Raw genomic sequence first — 17672 nt, 5'->3', positions numbered from 1 at the left:
AAAGCAAGTAAATCGTAAAGTAAACCAATAGATACAAAGGATCACATGCCGTTCAATGATTTTTTTTATCTAAGTAATCCTAAGAGAATCTTTGTTTACTTCCAAGTCTCAGATATACGAAAAACGAATGATCGATTAACTCTATGGTATAAAATTAAACTTCTAAAATCCTTATACTCCGTTACTCAACTTACGCAGGCAACGACGCATACTCCGTCGATTTAGGGGTTTTAGGTTAAAACTCGGTGAGTACATGGACGAGGAGCACAAGAACGAGGAGCTCTGACCGGTCTTTGGAGAAGGCTTCATACCGGCCACGTGGGTGTTGGCCGGTCCCAAGGTTCAGCTTCCCACCGGTCACAAGGAGTCCGGTACATTCAAGCATGCACGAAAAGCAACCGTTGATCGTAATGAACTGGATTCTACTTTGCCGTGAATCTTGACTCTTCTAGATTTCCATAGAGTCCAAGATCTCTCAAATCGGTGTATGGGAAGGTCTCAAACAGATGCCAAATTTCTAGAGCTTCAAATCTATCATGAAGCGTGCTTTTGTGAGAAATATAGCAAATTGCGGATTAAGTTACTCAATGAATCTGAACAGACAATGCAAACGAAATGTGGTTATATAAAATGAACTTTAGAGATTCTACTCAAACCCAATGATTCTCTTTAATACTGGAAACAAGCCAGAAAAACGAAGACGGTCATAGTAGATGATGAAGCACAAAGTTAATGTTGGGGCAGTGATATGTTTAATTTGCTTCTTTTAAAATCATTTAATAGTAGAGACAACATGTTGTGAAAGGGACGACTAATGAAGAAGAAAAACCCAAACAAAGTCATTTTTTTTTTTCCTTTTAGATTGAAATTAGAAAAAGGATGGTTTGACGACCCAATAAAATTGAAAATGGGACCATAAACTTGTCATCTTCACATCACTCTGTTTCTTTCTGAGTCCGACCATCATGGACATAAAACATGGTCCAATTAATTTGATACATTCCCCATAACTTATCTCTCTGAGCTACTGAGTTAGTTTGATCACTTTATTGATACTTGAAAAATGTATTTTTGTATAATGAAATCAGAGAGAACCAGAGAGGAAACAATGTTCTGATCGAGTATTACGGCGAAATTAAAGAAGGCAAAAAACTTATTGTCGAGTGTGCCAATGAGGATGAATTTGCCGTTGGGAGAGAACTTAACAAAGGAAACAGGAGGATTCTCATCGTCAATTAAGGTCTTCACATAATGCCCAGTTCCAGAATCCCAAATCCGACACAACCCATCGTAGCTGCTTGAAACAATCAGAGACCCGTCACGATTGAAATCAACACAAGTCACAGGAACAGAATGCGCAGGAAGAACTTTCAAGCATTTGCCAGATTTAACATCCCAAATCCGAACAGTCTCATCAAAAGAACCAGAGACAATCATGTTGGATTGAGGATTGAAGTTAGCACAAAACACGTAATTAGAGTGTCCGATTAGCGTTTTGATCACAGAACCAGTTTCAACGTCCCATAGCTTAAGGGTTTTGTCATCGGAAGCTGAGGCGAGGAACCTCGCGTCGGAGGAGAAGGCTATATCCGATACACCGTTGTCGTGGCCGGAAAACTCGTGAACGGGCTTGGCGATGGAATCTTCTTGAGCAATGTCGATTGCGTAAGTGCGGATTGTTTTATCTCCGGAGGCGGAGGCTAAGAGACGGCCGTCGGTGGAGAATTTGACGGAGGAGACGGCATGGGAGTGGAAATTTAGGGTTTGGGAGTGAATGTAAGGTATAAAGCATCCACCTTTAACTTCCTCTGCCATGAGTATCCGAAAAAAGGTTTGATCTTTCCTCGGAATTCAAATCGTGATGTTTATCAGAAGGGCATCGAACCAGAAAAGAAACCACCCCACACCGTTGACGGAGAAGAAGATGCACTCACCTCTGCTTCCGATTTGCAAATCCGCGACCAGCAGTGAAGACCAAGCAAAACTGAACCCTAGATCTAAAAGAGAGAAGCGGCGAGAGAAAGAGAGAGTTTTTAAGAGGGGAACGATGGTACAATCTTCGTTTCTATGTATCTTTTTTTTTTGGACTTTTAGGTCTCTAGAATACAATGCATCTAGGAAAATTTATTCTCCTAAATCAAGCAGTAGAATCAATGATACCAAACACTCACAACACAAAATTTGAAGTAAAACGAAGAAAAAAAACTAGTCAAGCTTAAAATCGAAGAAAAAAACTAAAAAATCGCAGATCTAGTAAGTACTAACACATATTTACACACAAAAATCAAGCTCAAAGTTACAGAATTTGAAAAAAAAATCTATAAGAACAGAGAAAAAATAATTTTTTGCAAGAAGAAACAAACACTTGATAAAAATAAAAGCTGTTTTGCAGAAGAAAACTTTAAAGTTTCATATATTTTGCAGAAGAAGACACTGGGGAAGAGGAATAGCAAGAGAGATGTGCTTGGACCTAAGCTTGGGCGTTCGGTAATAACCGAGAGAACCAAGATTTTTGGTTTTCGGTTTGCATTCGGTTTTGAGCTGCGAACTGATTGACAATTTTCAATCTACTTCGGGTTGAGGTTCGGTTCGGTTTGGCTATTCGGTTCTCTCCCAGTCCGCCGAGAATATGACTCTGAATCCACCGAGAATCTGACTCGAACCACCTATATCATCCTTTCCGACGACATGATGTTGGCAATTAACGGAATCATTCTCAACACGTTGGTTATCTAAGATTCGTTGCTCAGATCCGCCATTGATAAGCGTTGAAGAAGACGAGAACCGAGATTGGGGAAGAGGAATAACAAGAGAGATGTGCTTGGACCTAGACTTGTACTGAAAGAACCGAGATTTTCGGGTTTTTGCCCATTATAAATTTGGCCTTTAAATGTTTTTTGTTACAAATAATCCGAATAAACCGATAAAAAAATATTTCGGTTAAATTTCGTAATAGATTTTAAAGCATGAAACCGAACCCAAAAAAACCGATTACCGAACCGAACAAAATCAAACTTTTATTCGGTTTAATTCGACGGGATTTTTAGAAAACCGGAAAAACCGAACCGAATAAACCGATTGCCCACAGCCACTTGGACCCATTAAAACGTAAAAACTCGTAGCCGAGATAAAAGAAAACGATTTAGTAAAATCATTAAAAAGAAAGTGGCAGAATTAAAAGTAAGCCGAGAAAGTTGCCCAGTTATTCAACGGCTCAGGTTTGATCTATAAAAAACTTGAACCGTCCGTAACTCATTGTCGGAATTGAGCCGTTGTTGATGTATTGTCGGATGTCGGATCTCTCCACTTTCTGACTGCAAAATCTTAAATTATTCCGATTATATCCCTCTGCCTAAAACCAAGTCGAATAAACCAAAACTTACAATGTGAATTAAATCTAGATTAAATTACTGTTTTATTATATTTTTAAGTTAATTTTTAGACTAAAGAACAAACCGAATTAAACGAAAATTTTTAAAATCCAATGCAAATTTTTGTCATGTTCCATCTTTTGAGCTCTCATCTTCGATTTCTCCATTGCTCTCGGAGCTGCAGCTGCAATATCACCAGTTCACCACATTGAATCATTAAGACATTTTGAATCAGAGAAGACAAGTGATCAAACATGAATTGTTGTCAGTTTAATTACGATTATATTTACATGTTAATTTGTTGTATTTACTCCCAAAAGAAGACAAGTGATCAAACATGAATTGAAATTTCTAAATCAGCTACAAGTAACTCACACCAACAAACCACTAATCTCATCATACACACTACTTGTAATGGGTTTTAGAGATAGTAGTTTACGTTGTATCTTAGGAGCAGAGAGAAGACAAGACTTTACCTAACCCAATAGCATCACATCCTTTCATTATCTTCAGCATCTTGCAGACATCAATAAACATCCTGTAATATACATCGGATCAGAAATCACTCAGGAGCGCTTATACCAATCATCATGATCTAATCTTCTATAGCATGTTAGATTTGATTCTAAGATATCTGGCAGAGAGTAGAGAAAGCTTCTAACAAGTTTTGAATATAAGAGAGGAAGCTTACTCCCATGGAACATCTCCAACAAGCATCCAGTCCCCATCCTTATCCTCATAAGTGAGCACATAGTCTTTTCCATTTAAAAAATCCTTAAGCTTGGTCTCACTAAGCATATCCTTCCCAGCAGCTCCATTAGATCCACATTGACCTAAACATGAAACAAACAGTGCAGGTTAACCACTTTGATTGCACTCATTCATTGATCCATAAAGAGAAAGAGGTTTGCAAACACATCACTAGCAATCACTGAAACATCTCACCTAGAGTGAGAGTGGTGAACATTTTCTCCAAGGCTGAAGAAAGCTCCCCGTAGTTAGCGTAGCTCCTCAGGTCAACTTTCCTCAGACAAGGAGCACCATCCATACTGACCTTTACGAACATGGCCCCAGGACCTGGTCTCCCATCAACTTCATCACTATTCTTACAAGTGGTGGCCAATGTGTTCTTCCTGTAGGATCTCACAGGAGGCCAACCCACAATTTGTGCCCTGAAAATTCCAGAATCCAAAAAGCTAACCATGAGAACACTGCAACATGAAGCTTCGGTTTTGGCTCGGCCATGGTCTGTCTCTTCCTTGAAACAAGACTATGACTGATTCTTTAAAATTCTTCCTCTTCTTCTTCAAGGGCCTTCTCTTCAAGCAAAAAGACATCTCATTTAAAGAATTTACATCTGTTGTGCCTTAATGAGTAAATAGTAAGAAGTAACCTAAAGATGTATCTTTTAAAGTTAAGCTAAACTCTAACACGACACTATCGACCCAAAATGAAACCATTAATGTTTCTACTATTCATCTAAAGCTATAAAAATTTCCTATGTCAAAGAGTAAGTCCTAGATGGCTAGATCAGAAACACAATGCCTTCCTAATGTCGTTTTGATTCAATTCACCTACATATGAATTCGGAAACAAGAGCAACCCCAAATCAAAATAACTTAACATTGTAAAGGTCAAGTCTTTGAAACTCACTCACCAGCTTATTGTCGAGTGTGCCAATGAGGATGAATTTGCCATTGGGAGAGAACTTAACGAAGGAAACAGGAGGATTCTCATCGTCAATTAAGGTCTTCACACAATGCCCAGTTCCAGAATCCCAAATCCGACACAACCCATCGTAGCTGCTTGACACAATCAAAGACCCGTCACGATTGAAATCAACACAAGTCACAGGAACAGAATGCGCAGGAAGAACTTTCAAGCATTTGCCAGATTTAACATCCCAAATCCGAACAGTCTCATCAAAAGAACCAGAGACAATCATGTTGGATTGAGGATTGAAGTTAGCACAAAACACGTAATTAGAGTGTCCGATTAGCGTTTTGATCACAGAACCAGTTTCAACGTCCCATAGCTTAAGGGTTTTGTCATCGGAAGCTGAGGCGAGGAACCTCGCGTCGGAGGAGAAGGCTATATCCGATACACCGTTGTCGTGGCCGGAAAACTCGTGAACGGGCTTGGCGATGGAATCTTCTTGAGCAATGTCGATTGCGTAAGTGCGGATTGTTTTATCTCCGGAGGCGGAGGCTAAGAGACGGCCGTCGGTGGAGAATTTGACGGAGGAGACGGCATGGGAGTGGAAATTTAGGGTTTGGGAGTGAATGTAAGGTATAAAGCATCCACCTTTAACTTCCTCTGCCATGAGTATCCGAAAAAAGGTTTGATCTTTCCTCGGAATTCAAATCGTGATGTTTATGAGGATTAGGTCGGCGACGTTGAGTTTCTGGAAACTGTTTTGTTTTTCTGGTTTAGTATACTACAAGATTTTGGGGTGAGTTTTGAAAGTACCAACAATATTGGGGTATATTTTGAAATAAAAATAATATATGGGTTACTTCCGCGTTTCCAGATAATTTCGGTGGCTTATATATGTCTTTTTAGAAGTTTTAGGGTGAGATTTGAAAGTAATGATAGCATATGGGTTGAATGGTAATAATTCTGGGGCTTTTTCGAGTTTCTATTTATTAAAGGTCCATTATTGTATTATTACCGGCTGTTTTCTATTTTGTCGTTCCCGGCAAATTTGGCTGAATTTTGCCGGCGACGATTCGAACTTTGCCAAGCGATGCAAGCAACGGCGAATCTTCCGGCGATATGGAACCTATCGCTGTGCGGGTCATCCTCTAAAGTCCATATAGTGAACCCTAGGCATCGAAAGTCTCACGCGCTTCACTGTTTGAGGTTGATTTCGAGTTTCGTCTCTTGAGGTTGATAGTAATATGGATGTAGTAGCATTTTACATGAAATCATTGCTTATCTAGAGTGAAACTTTTTCAATCTTTCTGGTTTATGTGGAAATTTGTGCTGCAAAATTTGATTTTGATTCTCTCTAATTGAACTGGATTCTTTTTTTGATTCCAGATCAGAAGGGCATGAAGAGTTTGATAATTCTCAGGTACCATTCTTTGGTTTTGAAGTATGCTTATCTTCTCTAACATTCTAGCAGAATGTAACTGGTTTATTTCACAGGATAATCTTGGACTATCTTCTATTACAAAAGAAGCAAAACATAAGGACATATGGAACCTCTTTAGAGAAGCTCAAAAAAGTAAAAATATTTGGTTTCTGTTTCATATTCTGAAAGTTAACTTACCCGATTGTATTATAACGTCTTTGTTGTGTATTTAGATATCCTTATTTTAAACAAGCAACGCCTAGCTGCAGTTGAGGAGTTAGAGAAGCTAAAGAATGAGAAAGATGAATTACTAGAGAGGATTAACCAATTGGAGGCAGAAAGTCAGATTGTAATCAAGAAAGGTTTCATTTTTCGGCTAGTCTCTAGTTTTCATGATTCAAAAATGTTCAAGTGAGTATTGTGATACTAGTCTTTTGAATCCTGAATCTGATCTTTTACCATGTTATAAGCAGATAAGTCGTCACTATTCTGGGAGTTGCTTCTCCGTATTGATTCTATGGTGATCAATGGTTTAATCAACATTGAAGAAGCTTCATCCTTGAGAAAACTGGTTAAGGAGCATGAAGCAAACATCTCTGAGTTTCCCCTCGATGTCCTGCAACAAGGAGATGCTGATATTCTAGCAGAACTCAGACTGTTCATAAATAAAGGCAAAAGGTGAAAATTCTGGTGTTCTTTATCTTCAAGCTTAATTCGGATTTATAATTTAATGTTTGTATTTATCATTTGAATCCAGGAATGGTCTCCATGTGATTCATATTTGCACCGAAATGGCTCCATTGGTTTCTGTTGGACCTTTGGCTTCTTATATAACAGGATTGTCGTCTGCACTCCAAGGAGAGGGCTACATGGTCGAAGTTATATTGCCAAAGTAGGAGGCAACTCCTTTAGAAAAATATTTACTTTATATTATCACCACCAACTTCAATTGTGAAGCAGAATCCTATTAATGAAAACCATATTCATTAATAGATATTCGACACTTGATTTGGATGAAATTGAAGGGCTCCGGGAAATTGAAGCTGATGCATATTCGTATTTCAATGGCCAGCTGCATGCAAACCGAATATGGAATGGGTGAGTGAGTTGTTGGAAGTTATTCTTCTTATACAGTTGATTTCTATCAGTGTTCGTAAGGGAAGAATCAGCAAAATACTGTCAAGCATTCCATTTTCTTTCTCAATTTACTGTAAGCAGAACCTTGTTTATGCAGAGTTGTCTCTGGAATAGGAGTGACACTTATTCAACCAGTGTATTACTCCTCAATGTTTAGCCGTGATAAAGTATACGGGTATCAGGACGATTTTGATAGGTCAGTACTTGAATTTGATATAGTTGAGCTTGAATCTACATTGTTTTACTGGTTTGGTTTATATGTGAGGTTTTTCAATCTCTTAACAAAATCAGATTTGCCTACTTCTCTCGTGCTTCATTGGATTACATTGCAAAATCTGGAAAGCAGCCTGATGTTTTACACATTCACAACTGGCAAACTGCAATAGTTGGACCGTTGTTTTGGGATGTTTTTGTTAATCAGGTAAAAACTTTCAGCATTTTAATATCCATCACGCGTAGTTATCTTATTGCCAACTCTTTACGAATTTTGTAGGGACTTGAAGGTACTAGAATACTCTTGACATGCCAAGACTTTGACAAGGCAAGCCACTTTGCTTTTCCCTTTATACTTATACACTCTACATTGGCAAAATTGATTAACAGCTGCCTGTGCTTGTGCTTATTAGGGTCTTGTACCTCCTGAAAAATTGGAGCTCTGTGGGCTCGATTCAGCTGAGCTTCACCGTCTTGATCGCTTACAAGATAACACTAATCCACATTTTGTTAACATTTTGAAGGTAACTGGAAGGCAAAAATAGAGGAGAATTATTATGTCCAAGTAACATTCTTGTTCTCACATTTCCTTTACTTAGGGCGGTGTTGTCTACTCCAACAAAGTCGTAATAATGTCATCTTCACATAGCTCAATCCCTGGTCTCGAACCAACTTTAGCTATCCACAAGTAAGTGACTGGTCACTTCAAGTTATCTCAATACATCAATCACGGTACAATAATTGAACTCTCTTCTCTTAAAATCTAGGGACAAGTTGTTTTTTGCTCCCTTTGGAGTGGACAACTCAATGGAGAAAGACTTTTGTTGTGACCTTCACGTCTCTGCATATACTTCCATTAAGAACCTATGAGATGATGAACAAGATGATTATTTATCATATTTTCACACAAATTAAAAAAAAAAAAAAAAACTATTGTGTCCATGTGTTTAGTGAGATTAGTTGTATAATTGTTTGATTTTCCAACTAACAATTTGGACTCCTGAATTAATTAAAAATATATTTTATGTTGTTAAGAAAAAAGGAAATTACACTTTTTTTTGTTTTTGGTCAAAGGAAAGATTATTGTACACCTTTTTCCATAATTCTGTTGATTAAAAAAGGAAAATAAGAAACCGTAATTAGAAGAAGATATTGTTTTGATTTTTGTTTTAAAGTGATAAAATAGAATTAAAATTCGGATAAATCTAGTTTTGAAATAACAGTTCGTTGCATAAGTAAGAGAATATACCCAAATCAAAACAGGAATCGGATTCAGAGCTTTCTCTCTCTGTATATGTCAAAAATTTTGTTCCTTTTTAGTAAAGAAAGACAGAGTGTTGAAATTGAATCTGACAGCGAAAGAGATAATGACGAAAGTTGGCCAGAGAGATTCTCCGGCTAAAGAAGAAGCTCCGCCGGCGACTAAAAAACGATTTTTGACGCCGGGAAGGTAAAAAAAATCAGCACTTTTGTTTATTTCTTTGGTGGGTTTTTGAAGTTGATGACGATTGTGATCTCTCTGGTTTGTGAAAACGATTTAAGCGTGGTTGTGTGAAAAAAACAAAATCTAAGAATTGGGTGAATTTAGATTTCCAAAAAGTAAGGCAAAGATTTCGTGATATGAAAACTTTTAGGGTTGTGTCATGTTTAGATAAGTAGCTAAAGACAAAACTGATTTGCCCTAGCTTTGTGGGTTTTGATTCTAACTCTTGAGGGCTTTTTATTTTGTAGATTCGTTACAATCTTGTGTATCATTAACTTGATAAATTACGTTGATCGAGGAGTGATCGCGAGTAATGGTGTTAATGGAAGCTCAAAAACATGCGACGCCAAAGGGGTTTGCTCTGCAGGAACTGGAATTCAGTAAGTTTTTTTTTGTTCTGAATTCTAATTTTTAGAATGATTATGTTTTGAGTTTTATGAGAAAGACTTAGACTTTGTGTGTCTGTTGATCCAGGGGAGAGTTTAAATTAACTAACTTTGAAGATGGTCTTTTGTCATCTGCGTTTATGGTTGGACTTCTTGTGGCTTCTCCAATATTTGCTGGATTGTCCAAAAGGTTAGATTTTTATAAAAAGAATCTTGGATTTGTGTTTCTTGTTTTTAGGTGTATACTTAAGAGACATTCTTTTGATTATCTCTGTCTTTCTATACTTGCTTGCAGAATCAATCCTTTTAAACTAATCGGTGTTGGATTAACCGTTTGGACTATCGCTGCTCTTGGTTGCGGGTTTTCCTACAACTTCTGGATGATTGCTGTTTTCCGAATGTGAGTAATTTATTTACAATTCCATGTTTTCGCCTTTTTCAATCCGGTTTCTGTATATTAACTAACAATCTTTTTTTTTAATAACTTGCATATAGGTTTGTTGGGGTTGGTGAGGCTTCCTTTATTAGTCTTGCAGCACCATATATCGATGATAGTGCTCCTGTTGCAAGGGTTAGTTTTCAGTTCAGTTACCGAAGCTTTTACCGTTTGTCGCTAGTTTACTCGCTTAACTAATTGTTCTTTTTTTTGTCTTTCTTTCCAGAAAAATTTCTGGCTTGGACTGTTCTACATGTGTATACCAGCAGGAGTTGCTCTAGGCTATGTGTTTGGTGGATTCGTAAGTTTATGCTAAACTCTTTTTATGGGTACACATTTTCTGCTTCTGAGGAAATATATGTTCATATTCTATTTGCTTTTCCTGTTCAGATTGGAAACCATTTAGGATGGCGTTGGGCGTTTTACATAGAGGCAATTGCAATGGCTGTCTTCGTCGTTTTGTCCTTCTGTATCAAACCACCGCAGCAGCTAAAAGGTGATACTAGATGCTTTTTAATCTTCATTGCATAATCCGCGTGCTAGAAGTTGTGCCAATTTTTGACTAAGATGTTCTTCTTTGTGTATAGGTTTTGCTGATAAAGATTCGAAGAAATCCTCTACATCTATTGAAACGGTCGCTCCTACGGATGCAGAAGCTTCACAAATTAAAACCAAAACCCCCAAGTAAGTTTCGCTTTCCTCTCTTCTTTGTTCCTGTCTATGCAAAAGTCAACTAATATACTAATATTCTCCTTTTTTTGGGCAGATCCAAGAACCTGGTTGTCCTATTTGGAAAAGACTTAAAGGCTCTTTTCAGCGAGAAAGTATTTATAGTAAACGTTCTTGGTTACATCACCTACAACTTTGTGATCGGAGCTTACTCATATTGGGGACCAAAAGCCGGTTTTGGTATCTACAAAATGAAAAATGCAGACATGATTTTTGGAGGACTTACAATCATCTGCGGAATAATTGGAACATTAGGTGGAAGCTATGTGCTTGATCGCATAAACGCCACTCTTTCAAACACGTTCAAGGTAATAAAGAATTCACTAAACACCTTTTACTTACCAATGAATTCTGCCTTTTTTCTGATTACCTCTTAATTGATCTTATACAGTTACTAGCTGCATCAACTTTACTCGGCGCAGCGTTTTGTTTCACTGCTTTCTTGATGAAGAATATGTATGCCTTCATCGGTTTATTCGCAGTGGGAGAAATTCTAATCTTTGCACCACAGGTAATATAATCAATCTCAAGAGTTTTGAGAAAAAGCTACTCTCTGTTTCTTTTTTTTCTGACTTGTTTGACCCGAATGACATTTGCTTTCTTGTGCAGGCTCCAGTTAACTTTGTTTGTCTCCATTGCGTTAGACCAAACTTGAGACCATTATCAATGGCTTCTTCAACTGTTTTGATCCATATCTTAGGCGATGTTCCTTCTTCTCCACTTTATGGGAAAATGCAGGTTTGTATTATCATTTAATGACATAAAAACAAATTAGTTTTACTTTTTAGGATTAGATTTCTATTAACTATCTCAATGTTTTTGCAGGATCATCTCAAAAATTGGAGAACATCAACTCTTATCATTACTTCAATCCTCTTCGTCGCAGCTATTATATGGGGAATTGGTAAGGACTCAATATTTTTATTTTTTTCATTCATCTCATAATCTTTCTGTATAGCTTAGTAAATTTGTTTGTTTTTGTAGGGATATTTATGAATAGTGTGGATCGGTCTAATGAAGTAAGTGAAGATGATGAGGTCGAAGAAGAGAAATTGGAAAGCAAAGCAGAGAACTCTACTCTCGTCTAATTTTTGAAGACAATCATTTTTTCTTCTACACGACCAAATAATTCTTAGTCCTTCCATTGTTTGATTGAACAACAATTCATTTGATTCATTTTCTTTTCCTTAGATTCTCTCAGTTCCTTTTGTGTACATAAACCTAATTTTTTAGAATAAATTTATTCTCTTTTTTCCTTCAGTCTTTTCTGATTTAATAGAGGTCTTGTATGTTGATTGGTGGAAAAAATTTCTTCTCGACCTTCATTAAGATTCAATAATTACAGGGATTATATTATTTATGTTCACTCTCTGTTTTTGTTAATAGTTAAATGGTTTGATTAGTTAACAAGTTCAAATATCTCCATACTTCAACATTCATGGAAGAAAGAAATAAAAGAATTGTTCTCATTTCAATTGGAAATAATCAGACAGATAAATCAAAGTGACACCAAACAAATTGGTGGTTTTTGACATTATTCGTATTACTTTAAATTACCGTTCTTACTGAAGTTTCTCATTTAAAAAATGGGGAAATTTGGGAAGAAAAAATAAATAGTATTGTCTTATTTTGGTTGGAGAAAAAGGTTTGTTTTTCATCATCATCTTCAATCACTTAGAAGTTAGGACCAGCTGCAAGAATCTCTTCAGTCAATTTTCCATCATCACCAATCTTATGACTTGTGAATGTCTCAAAATTGCTTTTAAACAAACCAGCCAGTTTCAACAATGTGTCCTCATAAGCCATTTTGTCTTCCCACTGCACCAAAACACACATAAACCAAACATGTCAAGTTTTTTTTTTAAAATGGATTATTCTATTTAGTGAATGTTTCTCTAACTTACGGCATTAATAGGTTCCAGTATCTCAGAAGGAACTCCTTCAACTTCATTTGGAATTTCCAAACCAAAAATATCTGTTTTTCGGTAAGATGCATTCAAGAGACTACCCGAATGTATAGCATCGATAATCTTTCGTGTGTACGCCAACTTGATTCTACTTCCAGATCCATAGCTGCAAAATTTATCACCAATCTTGTTAAAAAATCTCAATCTTTTTCTGTTTTGTTTTGCGGTTAATTATGATTGAGATTCCGAAGATGATTTACCTTCCACCGGACCATCCAGTGTTAACAAGCCAACCGGTGGCTCCTTGAGCCTGCATTTTCTCAGCCAACATAGCAGCATACTTGGTTGGGTGAAGCATAATGAAAGCAGCACCGAAACAAGCCGAGAATGTTGCTCGAGGTTCCTTAACTCCTTCCTCTGTTCCTGCAACCTGCAAAACCACATAATTCATTACGAGTCGATGACAAGAGAACCAAACTGAACCAAACCAAACCAAATCGGGACTTACGAGAGCAGTGTAGCCACTGATGAAATGGTACATAGTCTGAGCAAGATTGAGCTTGCTGATTGGTGGCAACACACCAAAGGCGTCACAAGCCAACAGGATCACGTTCTTCGGGTGTGGTCCAACGCACGGAATCTTCGAGTTCGGAATGTACTCAATCGGATAAGCTGCACGTGTGTTCTCCGTCACCGATTTGTCTGTGTAATCCACTTCTCGTGTATGCTCATCAAACACAACATTCTCCAAAACTGTCCCCAAAACCAAAACATAAAATGTTACGAAAATGTAAAATATATTTTCGAAAAAACATTTGTAAACAGAGTTTTGTTTAAAATTACCGGTTCCAAACTTGATAGCGTTCCAGATATCAGGCTCTTTCTCCCTTGCCAAATCAATGCATTTCGCGTAACAACCACCTTCGATATTCGAAACTCCAGTCTCACTCCAACAATGTTCATCATCTCCGATCAAATATCGGTTATGATCAGTCGACAATGTAGTCTTTCCGGTTCCAGAAAGTCCGAAAAAGAGAGCAACATCTCCATCTTTTCCCATGTTACAACCAGAGTGAAGTGACAAAATCTTTCTCTTAGGCATCAAATAATGCATCACACCAAAGAGTCCTTTCTTCATTTCTCCAGCATATTGTGTACCTAGAATCACCATCTCTCTTCTTCCTAGGTTTATGTCCACACTTGTGGAAGATGTCATGTAATGAGTGAAACGGTTACACGGGAATTTCCCCGCGTTATAAATCGTGAAATCGGGTGTCCCGAAATTCTCTAACTCCTCAGGTGTTGGACGGATACACATGTTGTGCATGAATAGTGAATGGTAAGCTCTTGCTGAAACAATTCTCACTTTGATTCTGTTCTCTGGATCCCAGTTTAGGTATTGATCATTCACAAACACCTGACAATATAAATTTTAAAAAAGTCTTTAATATATAGTCTATAAAATTCCACTACAATCTCATTTTGAATATTGTCTATGTCAAGTTACCTTGTCCAAGGAGTTTAAGTAATCAACAGCTCTCTCTCGGTTCACCAAAAAAGTTTGCTCATCCATTTCAATGTTTGGTGATCCTCTGTAACAAAAATATATAAATTATTTTTAAGAATTTTAAAAATAGAAAAACAAATACTAAATGGATATCACATTTGATGAATGTGTTATTATATATAATTCGGTTATCTTCATTTGTTGACATGTCATATATATATATATATATATATATATATATATATATATATATATATATATGTATGTTGTAGATAGAAAGTGACTCACTTCCCCCACCAGAGTTCGGCCTCAGTGGTCTCATCCTTAACCACACGCTTGTCTTTAGGAGACCGACCGGTTTTGGCTCCGGACAATGTAGCCAACGCACCGGTCGATGTCACAAACGATCCTTTCTCATACTTAATCGCCTGCTCGTACAACTCTGCAATCATATAAAATTCGAAAGGTGATGACAAAACATGTACACAACATCAAATTGGGCCCTTAATTTTAAACGGTGACGTTTTAGGGGGTGTTACCGGCTGGAGAGAGGTTGTGAAGGATGTGAGTGAACTTCAAGCCACTGTCGCTGACGTCAGCAGTCGGAAGTGACCTAGGAGTCACTGGCACGTGTGCCACTTTCGCTGCCGACGTTGGATCTCCTCTTATTAACTTCGGTCCCGTCTCTCTCGTCAACGAAGCCAACGATGCACTATCCAATATTTCACCAAATTATATAGCATTCGTAACATTTTTTTTTTTTGTATGATTGGTAACATGCAAAACTAAACAAAATTCAATCATACATTATGAGAAACCACTATATATGTCATACGCGATTTCACATGTTTAATCACCAAAATCAATTGCTTAAATCAAGATTTTGAGTAGTAACAATACATAATGGAAATTGGCCAAAAAAAAAAAAAAAAAATGTGACACTTTTTGTCATCAAAATTACGGAATTATGCAAATGCTAATCACATAAATCACGATTCCTTATAAGATTGTGATTTGTAAAAAAAAAAAGAAATCCAAAATTAGTAAACATAGATTGGCCTAATAACTTTTCTACATTCCCCATATATTAAAAAAAAAAAATGTATATATACCTGACGGATTGAAGCATGGTCTCGCTGGAGACCGGAGTGGTCGGACCACTAGTTCCGCTGACTCCGCTGGCGCTGCCATCTCTAAGAGGAGTGGTCGGGGCAGATCGTTTCCTCTGGAGACTGTGAAGCTCGTCGATGGTCTGAAAGTTGACCCGCGGTGCGGTGTCGTCGTGGCACACGTCTGTAGATTTGCCGCCCTTCTCTGTCGTGATCCTCGGAAGCGCATCACGCGCAGCAGCAGCCGAGAAACTGAAGTCTCCACCGGTATTTTCGTTTCCCTTTCCCGCCATTTCCACTAACTTGGGATTAAGATGAAACTACACAACTAACCCAAACACACGTATAAATAAATACACACTTAAATTTAAAGAGACGTATGAAGAACAATGTTAGTACCGAAATGTCGTCTTTCTTCTTTTGTTTTTGTGGAAGATAAAGAATATATAAATAGAAAAAACAAAAACCAAAATTGTCTGAAGGAGAGACTAATGGTTGTGATGAGAAGAAGATGGAGAATAAGCCGATTATATAGGCTTCCTTTTGACTCAGTAAATTACTCGTTTTAATTAGCCTGCCTAATCGTGTGTTTCCCTGTAATTAATTAGTGACTACCACGTAGAGTAACTCATATAGCAATGTAGGTAATAGTTTTTAGATAAAATATTAAATCCACTATGGTAATTAGATGACTAGACATTACGTTGATTTAGATACATTTGCAAATCTTATTAAGCATACTAATTAGGAAATTGCACATGGGTGTGGATCACTTATTCACTTTGTATAATACATGTTGTTATCCGATCACCGATGGATGAGATAATATGTGTATTCATGTCTTCACGTTTGCAATTAAGAAACAATTCCAATAACATTCAACTAATTATACAATCCGGTAATAGTTTTAAAATATGGTTGGATTTCAAGTGTATAATAAGAAACCATGTGTCATTTTCCAAAATCTTATCCGTTCAGCGTAGAACATACTTTTGAAAGCACGTTTTTTTTCCTAATCAAATTTGCGAACAGTTGTTTGACTTAAGTTGTATATTGTTCTTGTCATACAAACAAATTTTTTATTTATTGAACGGGTTAGTTAAAGAGAAACTAGATTAAAGACTATCAAATCATATTTCAATATAATTATATACTTCCTCTGTAAGGGCATCATCAATGGGGGATCATGTGAGGGTGTTCTTATAGAGAATATAATGTTAAAATAATGTAAGATCATGTGTTTAGATCTTTTGTTTAGAAGTTGATTAGTGGGAGAACATGTGTAAGATCTTAAGACTTAATAATATAATAATCTAAATTAAATTAAGATTTTACAATTATTAAAACATTTAAAAATAACATATAAATTGCAAATGCCAAATTTATGAAAAACTGAAAATAAAAGTGAAAATACAATACTAAATATTTATGAAAAAAACATTAAAAATATAAATAACAATAAACAAACAAACATATTACTTAATAAAAGCACAAAAACATTTTATCTAATTAATACATAGTTTATTATCCAAATTTATTCCAAATATGTTGAATATTCCAACCAATGCCCAAATGCCACGTCACCCCGCAACACCCACAAAAACAGATCCAGGTCAAGAGCCCAGTTCCTGATCTTAAGCCCATTGACCCATTTTTTTGGATTTAAATAATGCTTAGATCAGGGGGGTGATCCTCTAATGCAGATGGTCTAAGGAAATTGAAATTTTAAATAGATACTCCCTCCGTTTCATAATATAAGGCGTTTTGGGTAAAGTATTTTGTTTCACAATATAAGTCGTTTTCGAGTTTTAATGCAAATTATATATTATTTTAATATTTTATGATTATTTATATTATGCAGTCTCTTTTATGATTGGCTGAATTTTTAAAAAGTAGATCTTCTTAATCTGCGTGCTTTTACCTAAAACGCCTTATATTTTGAAACGGAGGAAGTATTTTCTTAAAAATAGTCCACCGCTGAAGAAGAACAAATGGATTAACGGAGTTTGATTGGTTATTATGATAATGTATTATTTTGTATGGATGACATATACTTTGTATTTGATGTGTTGATGTATTGCAAAGCACAAAGTCATCAATAAAACAATGTTAGAAACTTGAAAGATAATCCAACGTGGGCTGTATTAAATGGAAAATCAATTAGTATAATAAACACTTTTACTTTTGACCAGAAAGAAAATTAACAGATTTACAAAGCCAAGTGTCAGTATACAGATCTGGACCGTTGATTTTCAATGTTGACAGCTGTTAGCACATCACAACCACGTCAGATGGGCTTATCTCTCTATGCCCCGCAA

The 17672-nt window shown here is 36.6% G+C and overlaps 6 protein-coding genes across 9 annotated transcripts; 2 read left to right on the top strand and 4 right to left on the bottom strand.

The window, feature by feature from the left end:
* Positions 1-1025: 1025 nt before the first annotated feature.
* On the bottom strand, positions 1026-5800 carry LOC9301047 (COMPASS-like H3K4 histone methylase component WDR5A). The gene is made up of 2 exons (XM_002864926.2): positions 5743-5800; positions 1026-1863 (listed from the first exon to the last, which is right to left on the bottom strand). The coding sequence occupies exon 2, from the start codon at positions 1813-1815 to the stop codon at positions 1042-1044; it is 774 nt and encodes a 257-aa protein (XP_002864972.1). The 5' UTR covers positions 1816-1863; positions 5743-5800; the 3' UTR covers positions 1026-1041.
* LOC9302758 (auxin-responsive protein IAA9) lies at positions 3292-4588 on the bottom strand. Of its 2 annotated transcripts, none has more exons than XM_021024642.1 (4): positions 4317-4588; positions 4063-4204; positions 3848-3909; positions 3292-3555 (listed from the first exon to the last, which is right to left on the bottom strand). In XM_021024642.1, the coding sequence occupies exons 1-4, from the start codon at positions 4573-4575 to the stop codon at positions 3461-3463; spliced, it is 558 nt and encodes a 185-aa protein (XP_020880301.1). In that variant the 5' UTR covers positions 4576-4588; the 3' UTR covers positions 3292-3460. The 2 variants fall into 2 exon arrangements, with proteins under 2 accessions (XP_020880301.1, XP_020880305.1); XM_021024646.1 differs by lacking the exon at positions 3292-3555 and adding an exon at positions 3663-3731.
* On the bottom strand, positions 4598-5780 carry LOC110228165 (COMPASS-like H3K4 histone methylase component WDR5A). Its single transcript, XM_021024623.1, has 2 exons — positions 5029-5780; positions 4598-4685 (listed from the first exon to the last, which is right to left on the bottom strand). The coding sequence occupies exons 1-2, from the start codon at positions 5692-5694 to the stop codon at positions 4656-4658; spliced, it is 696 nt and encodes a 231-aa protein (XP_020880282.1). The 5' UTR covers positions 5695-5780; the 3' UTR covers positions 4598-4655.
* A 15-nt stretch (positions 5801-5815) lies between the features above and the next one.
* LOC110228155 (probable starch synthase 4, chloroplastic/amyloplastic) lies at positions 5816-8838 on the top strand. Its single transcript, XM_021024585.1, has 13 exons — positions 5816-6233; positions 6414-6447; positions 6522-6600; positions 6681-6809; positions 6921-7125; positions 7205-7339; positions 7441-7545; positions 7682-7780; positions 7876-8005; positions 8078-8125; positions 8211-8321; positions 8397-8485; positions 8565-8838. The coding sequence occupies exons 1-13, from the start codon at positions 6118-6120 to the stop codon at positions 8665-8667; spliced, it is 1383 nt and encodes a 460-aa protein (XP_020880244.1). The 5' UTR covers positions 5816-6117; the 3' UTR covers positions 8668-8838.
* LOC9301046 (probable sphingolipid transporter spinster homolog 1) lies at positions 8403-12091 on the top strand. Its single transcript, XM_021024578.1, has 14 exons — positions 8403-8485; positions 9154-9247; positions 9529-9660; positions 9755-9856; positions 9962-10066; positions 10162-10237; positions 10329-10403; positions 10493-10598; positions 10690-10786; positions 10869-11139; positions 11223-11342; positions 11441-11569; positions 11657-11735; positions 11816-12091. The coding sequence occupies exons 2-14, from the start codon at positions 9165-9167 to the stop codon at positions 11917-11919; spliced, it is 1479 nt and encodes a 492-aa protein (XP_020880237.1). The 5' UTR covers positions 8403-8485; positions 9154-9164; the 3' UTR covers positions 11920-12091.
* A 175-nt stretch (positions 12092-12266) lies between these two features.
* Positions 12267-15920, bottom strand: LOC9301045 (phosphoenolpyruvate carboxykinase (ATP)). 3 transcript variants are annotated; one of them, XM_021024550.1, is made up of 10 exons: positions 15754-15911; positions 15358-15682; positions 14785-14957; positions 14534-14687; positions 14246-14330; positions 13582-14155; positions 13247-13491; positions 12999-13168; positions 12736-12904; positions 12267-12649 (listed from the first exon to the last, which is right to left on the bottom strand). In XM_021024550.1, exons 2-10 carry the CDS (start codon positions 15645-15647, stop codon positions 12506-12508), a joined length of 2004 nt encoding a protein of 667 aa, XP_020880209.1. In that variant the 5' UTR covers positions 15648-15682; positions 15754-15911; the 3' UTR covers positions 12267-12505. The 3 variants fall into 3 exon arrangements, with proteins under 3 accessions (XP_020880209.1, XP_020880215.1, XP_020880223.1); XM_021024556.1 differs by having other exon boundaries at positions 15358-15911; XM_021024564.1 differs by lacking the exons at positions 12267-12649; positions 12736-12904 and having other exon boundaries at positions 12995-13168; positions 15754-15920.
* Positions 15921-17672: the final 1752 nt, after the last annotated feature.

Source organism: Arabidopsis lyrata (genome assembly GCF_000004255.2).
Source record: "Arabidopsis lyrata subsp. lyrata unplaced genomic scaffold ARALYscaffold_8, whole genome shotgun sequence".
In the NCBI taxonomy this organism is placed as follows: domain Eukaryota; kingdom Viridiplantae; phylum Streptophyta; class Magnoliopsida; order Brassicales; family Brassicaceae; genus Arabidopsis; species Arabidopsis lyrata.
This window is presented reverse-complemented; position numbering and strand designations above follow the sequence as displayed.

Bases quoted from the DNA above. Each gene is read 5' to 3' on its own strand.
- LOC9301045 (XM_021024556.1), bottom strand. From the start codon at position 15,647: ATGGCGGGAAAGGGAAACGAAAATACCGGTGGAGACTTCAGTTTCTCG. The intron at 14,331-14,533 runs GTGAGTCACTTT...TTTTTGTTACAG, and splicing joins GCCGAACTCTGGTGGGGGAA to AGGATCACCAAACATTGAAA. The intron at 13,492-13,581 runs GTAATTTTAAAC...TTTTGGGGACAG, and splicing joins CGCTATCAAGTTTGGAACCG to TTTTGGAGAATGTTGTGTTT.
- LOC110228155 (XM_021024585.1), top strand. From the start codon at position 6,118: ATGCAAGCAACGGCGAATCTTCCGGCGATATGGAACCTATCGCTGTGC. The intron at 7,126-7,204 runs GTGAAAATTCTG...ATTTGAATCCAG, and splicing joins TTCATAAATAAAGGCAAAAG to GAATGGTCTCCATGTGATTC. The intron at 8,322-8,396 runs GTAACTGGAAGG...TCCTTTACTTAG, and splicing joins ATTTTGTTAACATTTTGAAG to GGCGGTGTTGTCTACTCCAA.
- LOC9301047 (XM_002864926.2), bottom strand. From the start codon at position 1,815: ATGGCAGAGGAAGTTAAAGGTGGATGCTTTATACCTTACATTCACTCC.
- LOC9302758 (XM_021024642.1), bottom strand. From the start codon at position 4,575: ATGGTTAGCTTTTTGGATTCTGGAATTTTCAGGGCACAAATTGTGGGT. The intron at 4,205-4,316 runs GTGAGATGTTTC...TTTCATGTTTAG, and splicing joins GTTCACCACTCTCACTCTAG to GTCAATGTGGATCTAATGGA. The intron at 3,556-3,847 runs GTAAAGTCTTGT...GTGATATTGCAG, and splicing joins ATGTGATGCTATTGGGTTAG to CTGCAGCTCCGAGAGCAATG.
- LOC110228165 (XM_021024623.1), bottom strand. From the start codon at position 5,694: ATGGCAGAGGAAGTTAAAGGTGGATGCTTTATACCTTACATTCACTCC. The intron at 4,686-5,028 runs GTGAGTGAGTTT...CTTGAAGAGAAG, and splicing joins GCACACTCGACAATAAGCTG to GCCCTTGAAGAAGAAGAGGA.
- LOC9301046 (XM_021024578.1), top strand. From the start codon at position 9,165: ATGACGAAAGTTGGCCAGAGAGATTCTCCGGCTAAAGAAGAAGCTCCG. The intron at 10,599-10,689 runs GTGATACTAGAT...CTTTGTGTATAG, and splicing joins ACCACCGCAGCAGCTAAAAG to GTTTTGCTGATAAAGATTCG. The intron at 11,736-11,815 runs GTAAGGACTCAA...TTGTTTTTGTAG, and splicing joins AGCTATTATATGGGGAATTG to GGATATTTATGAATAGTGTG.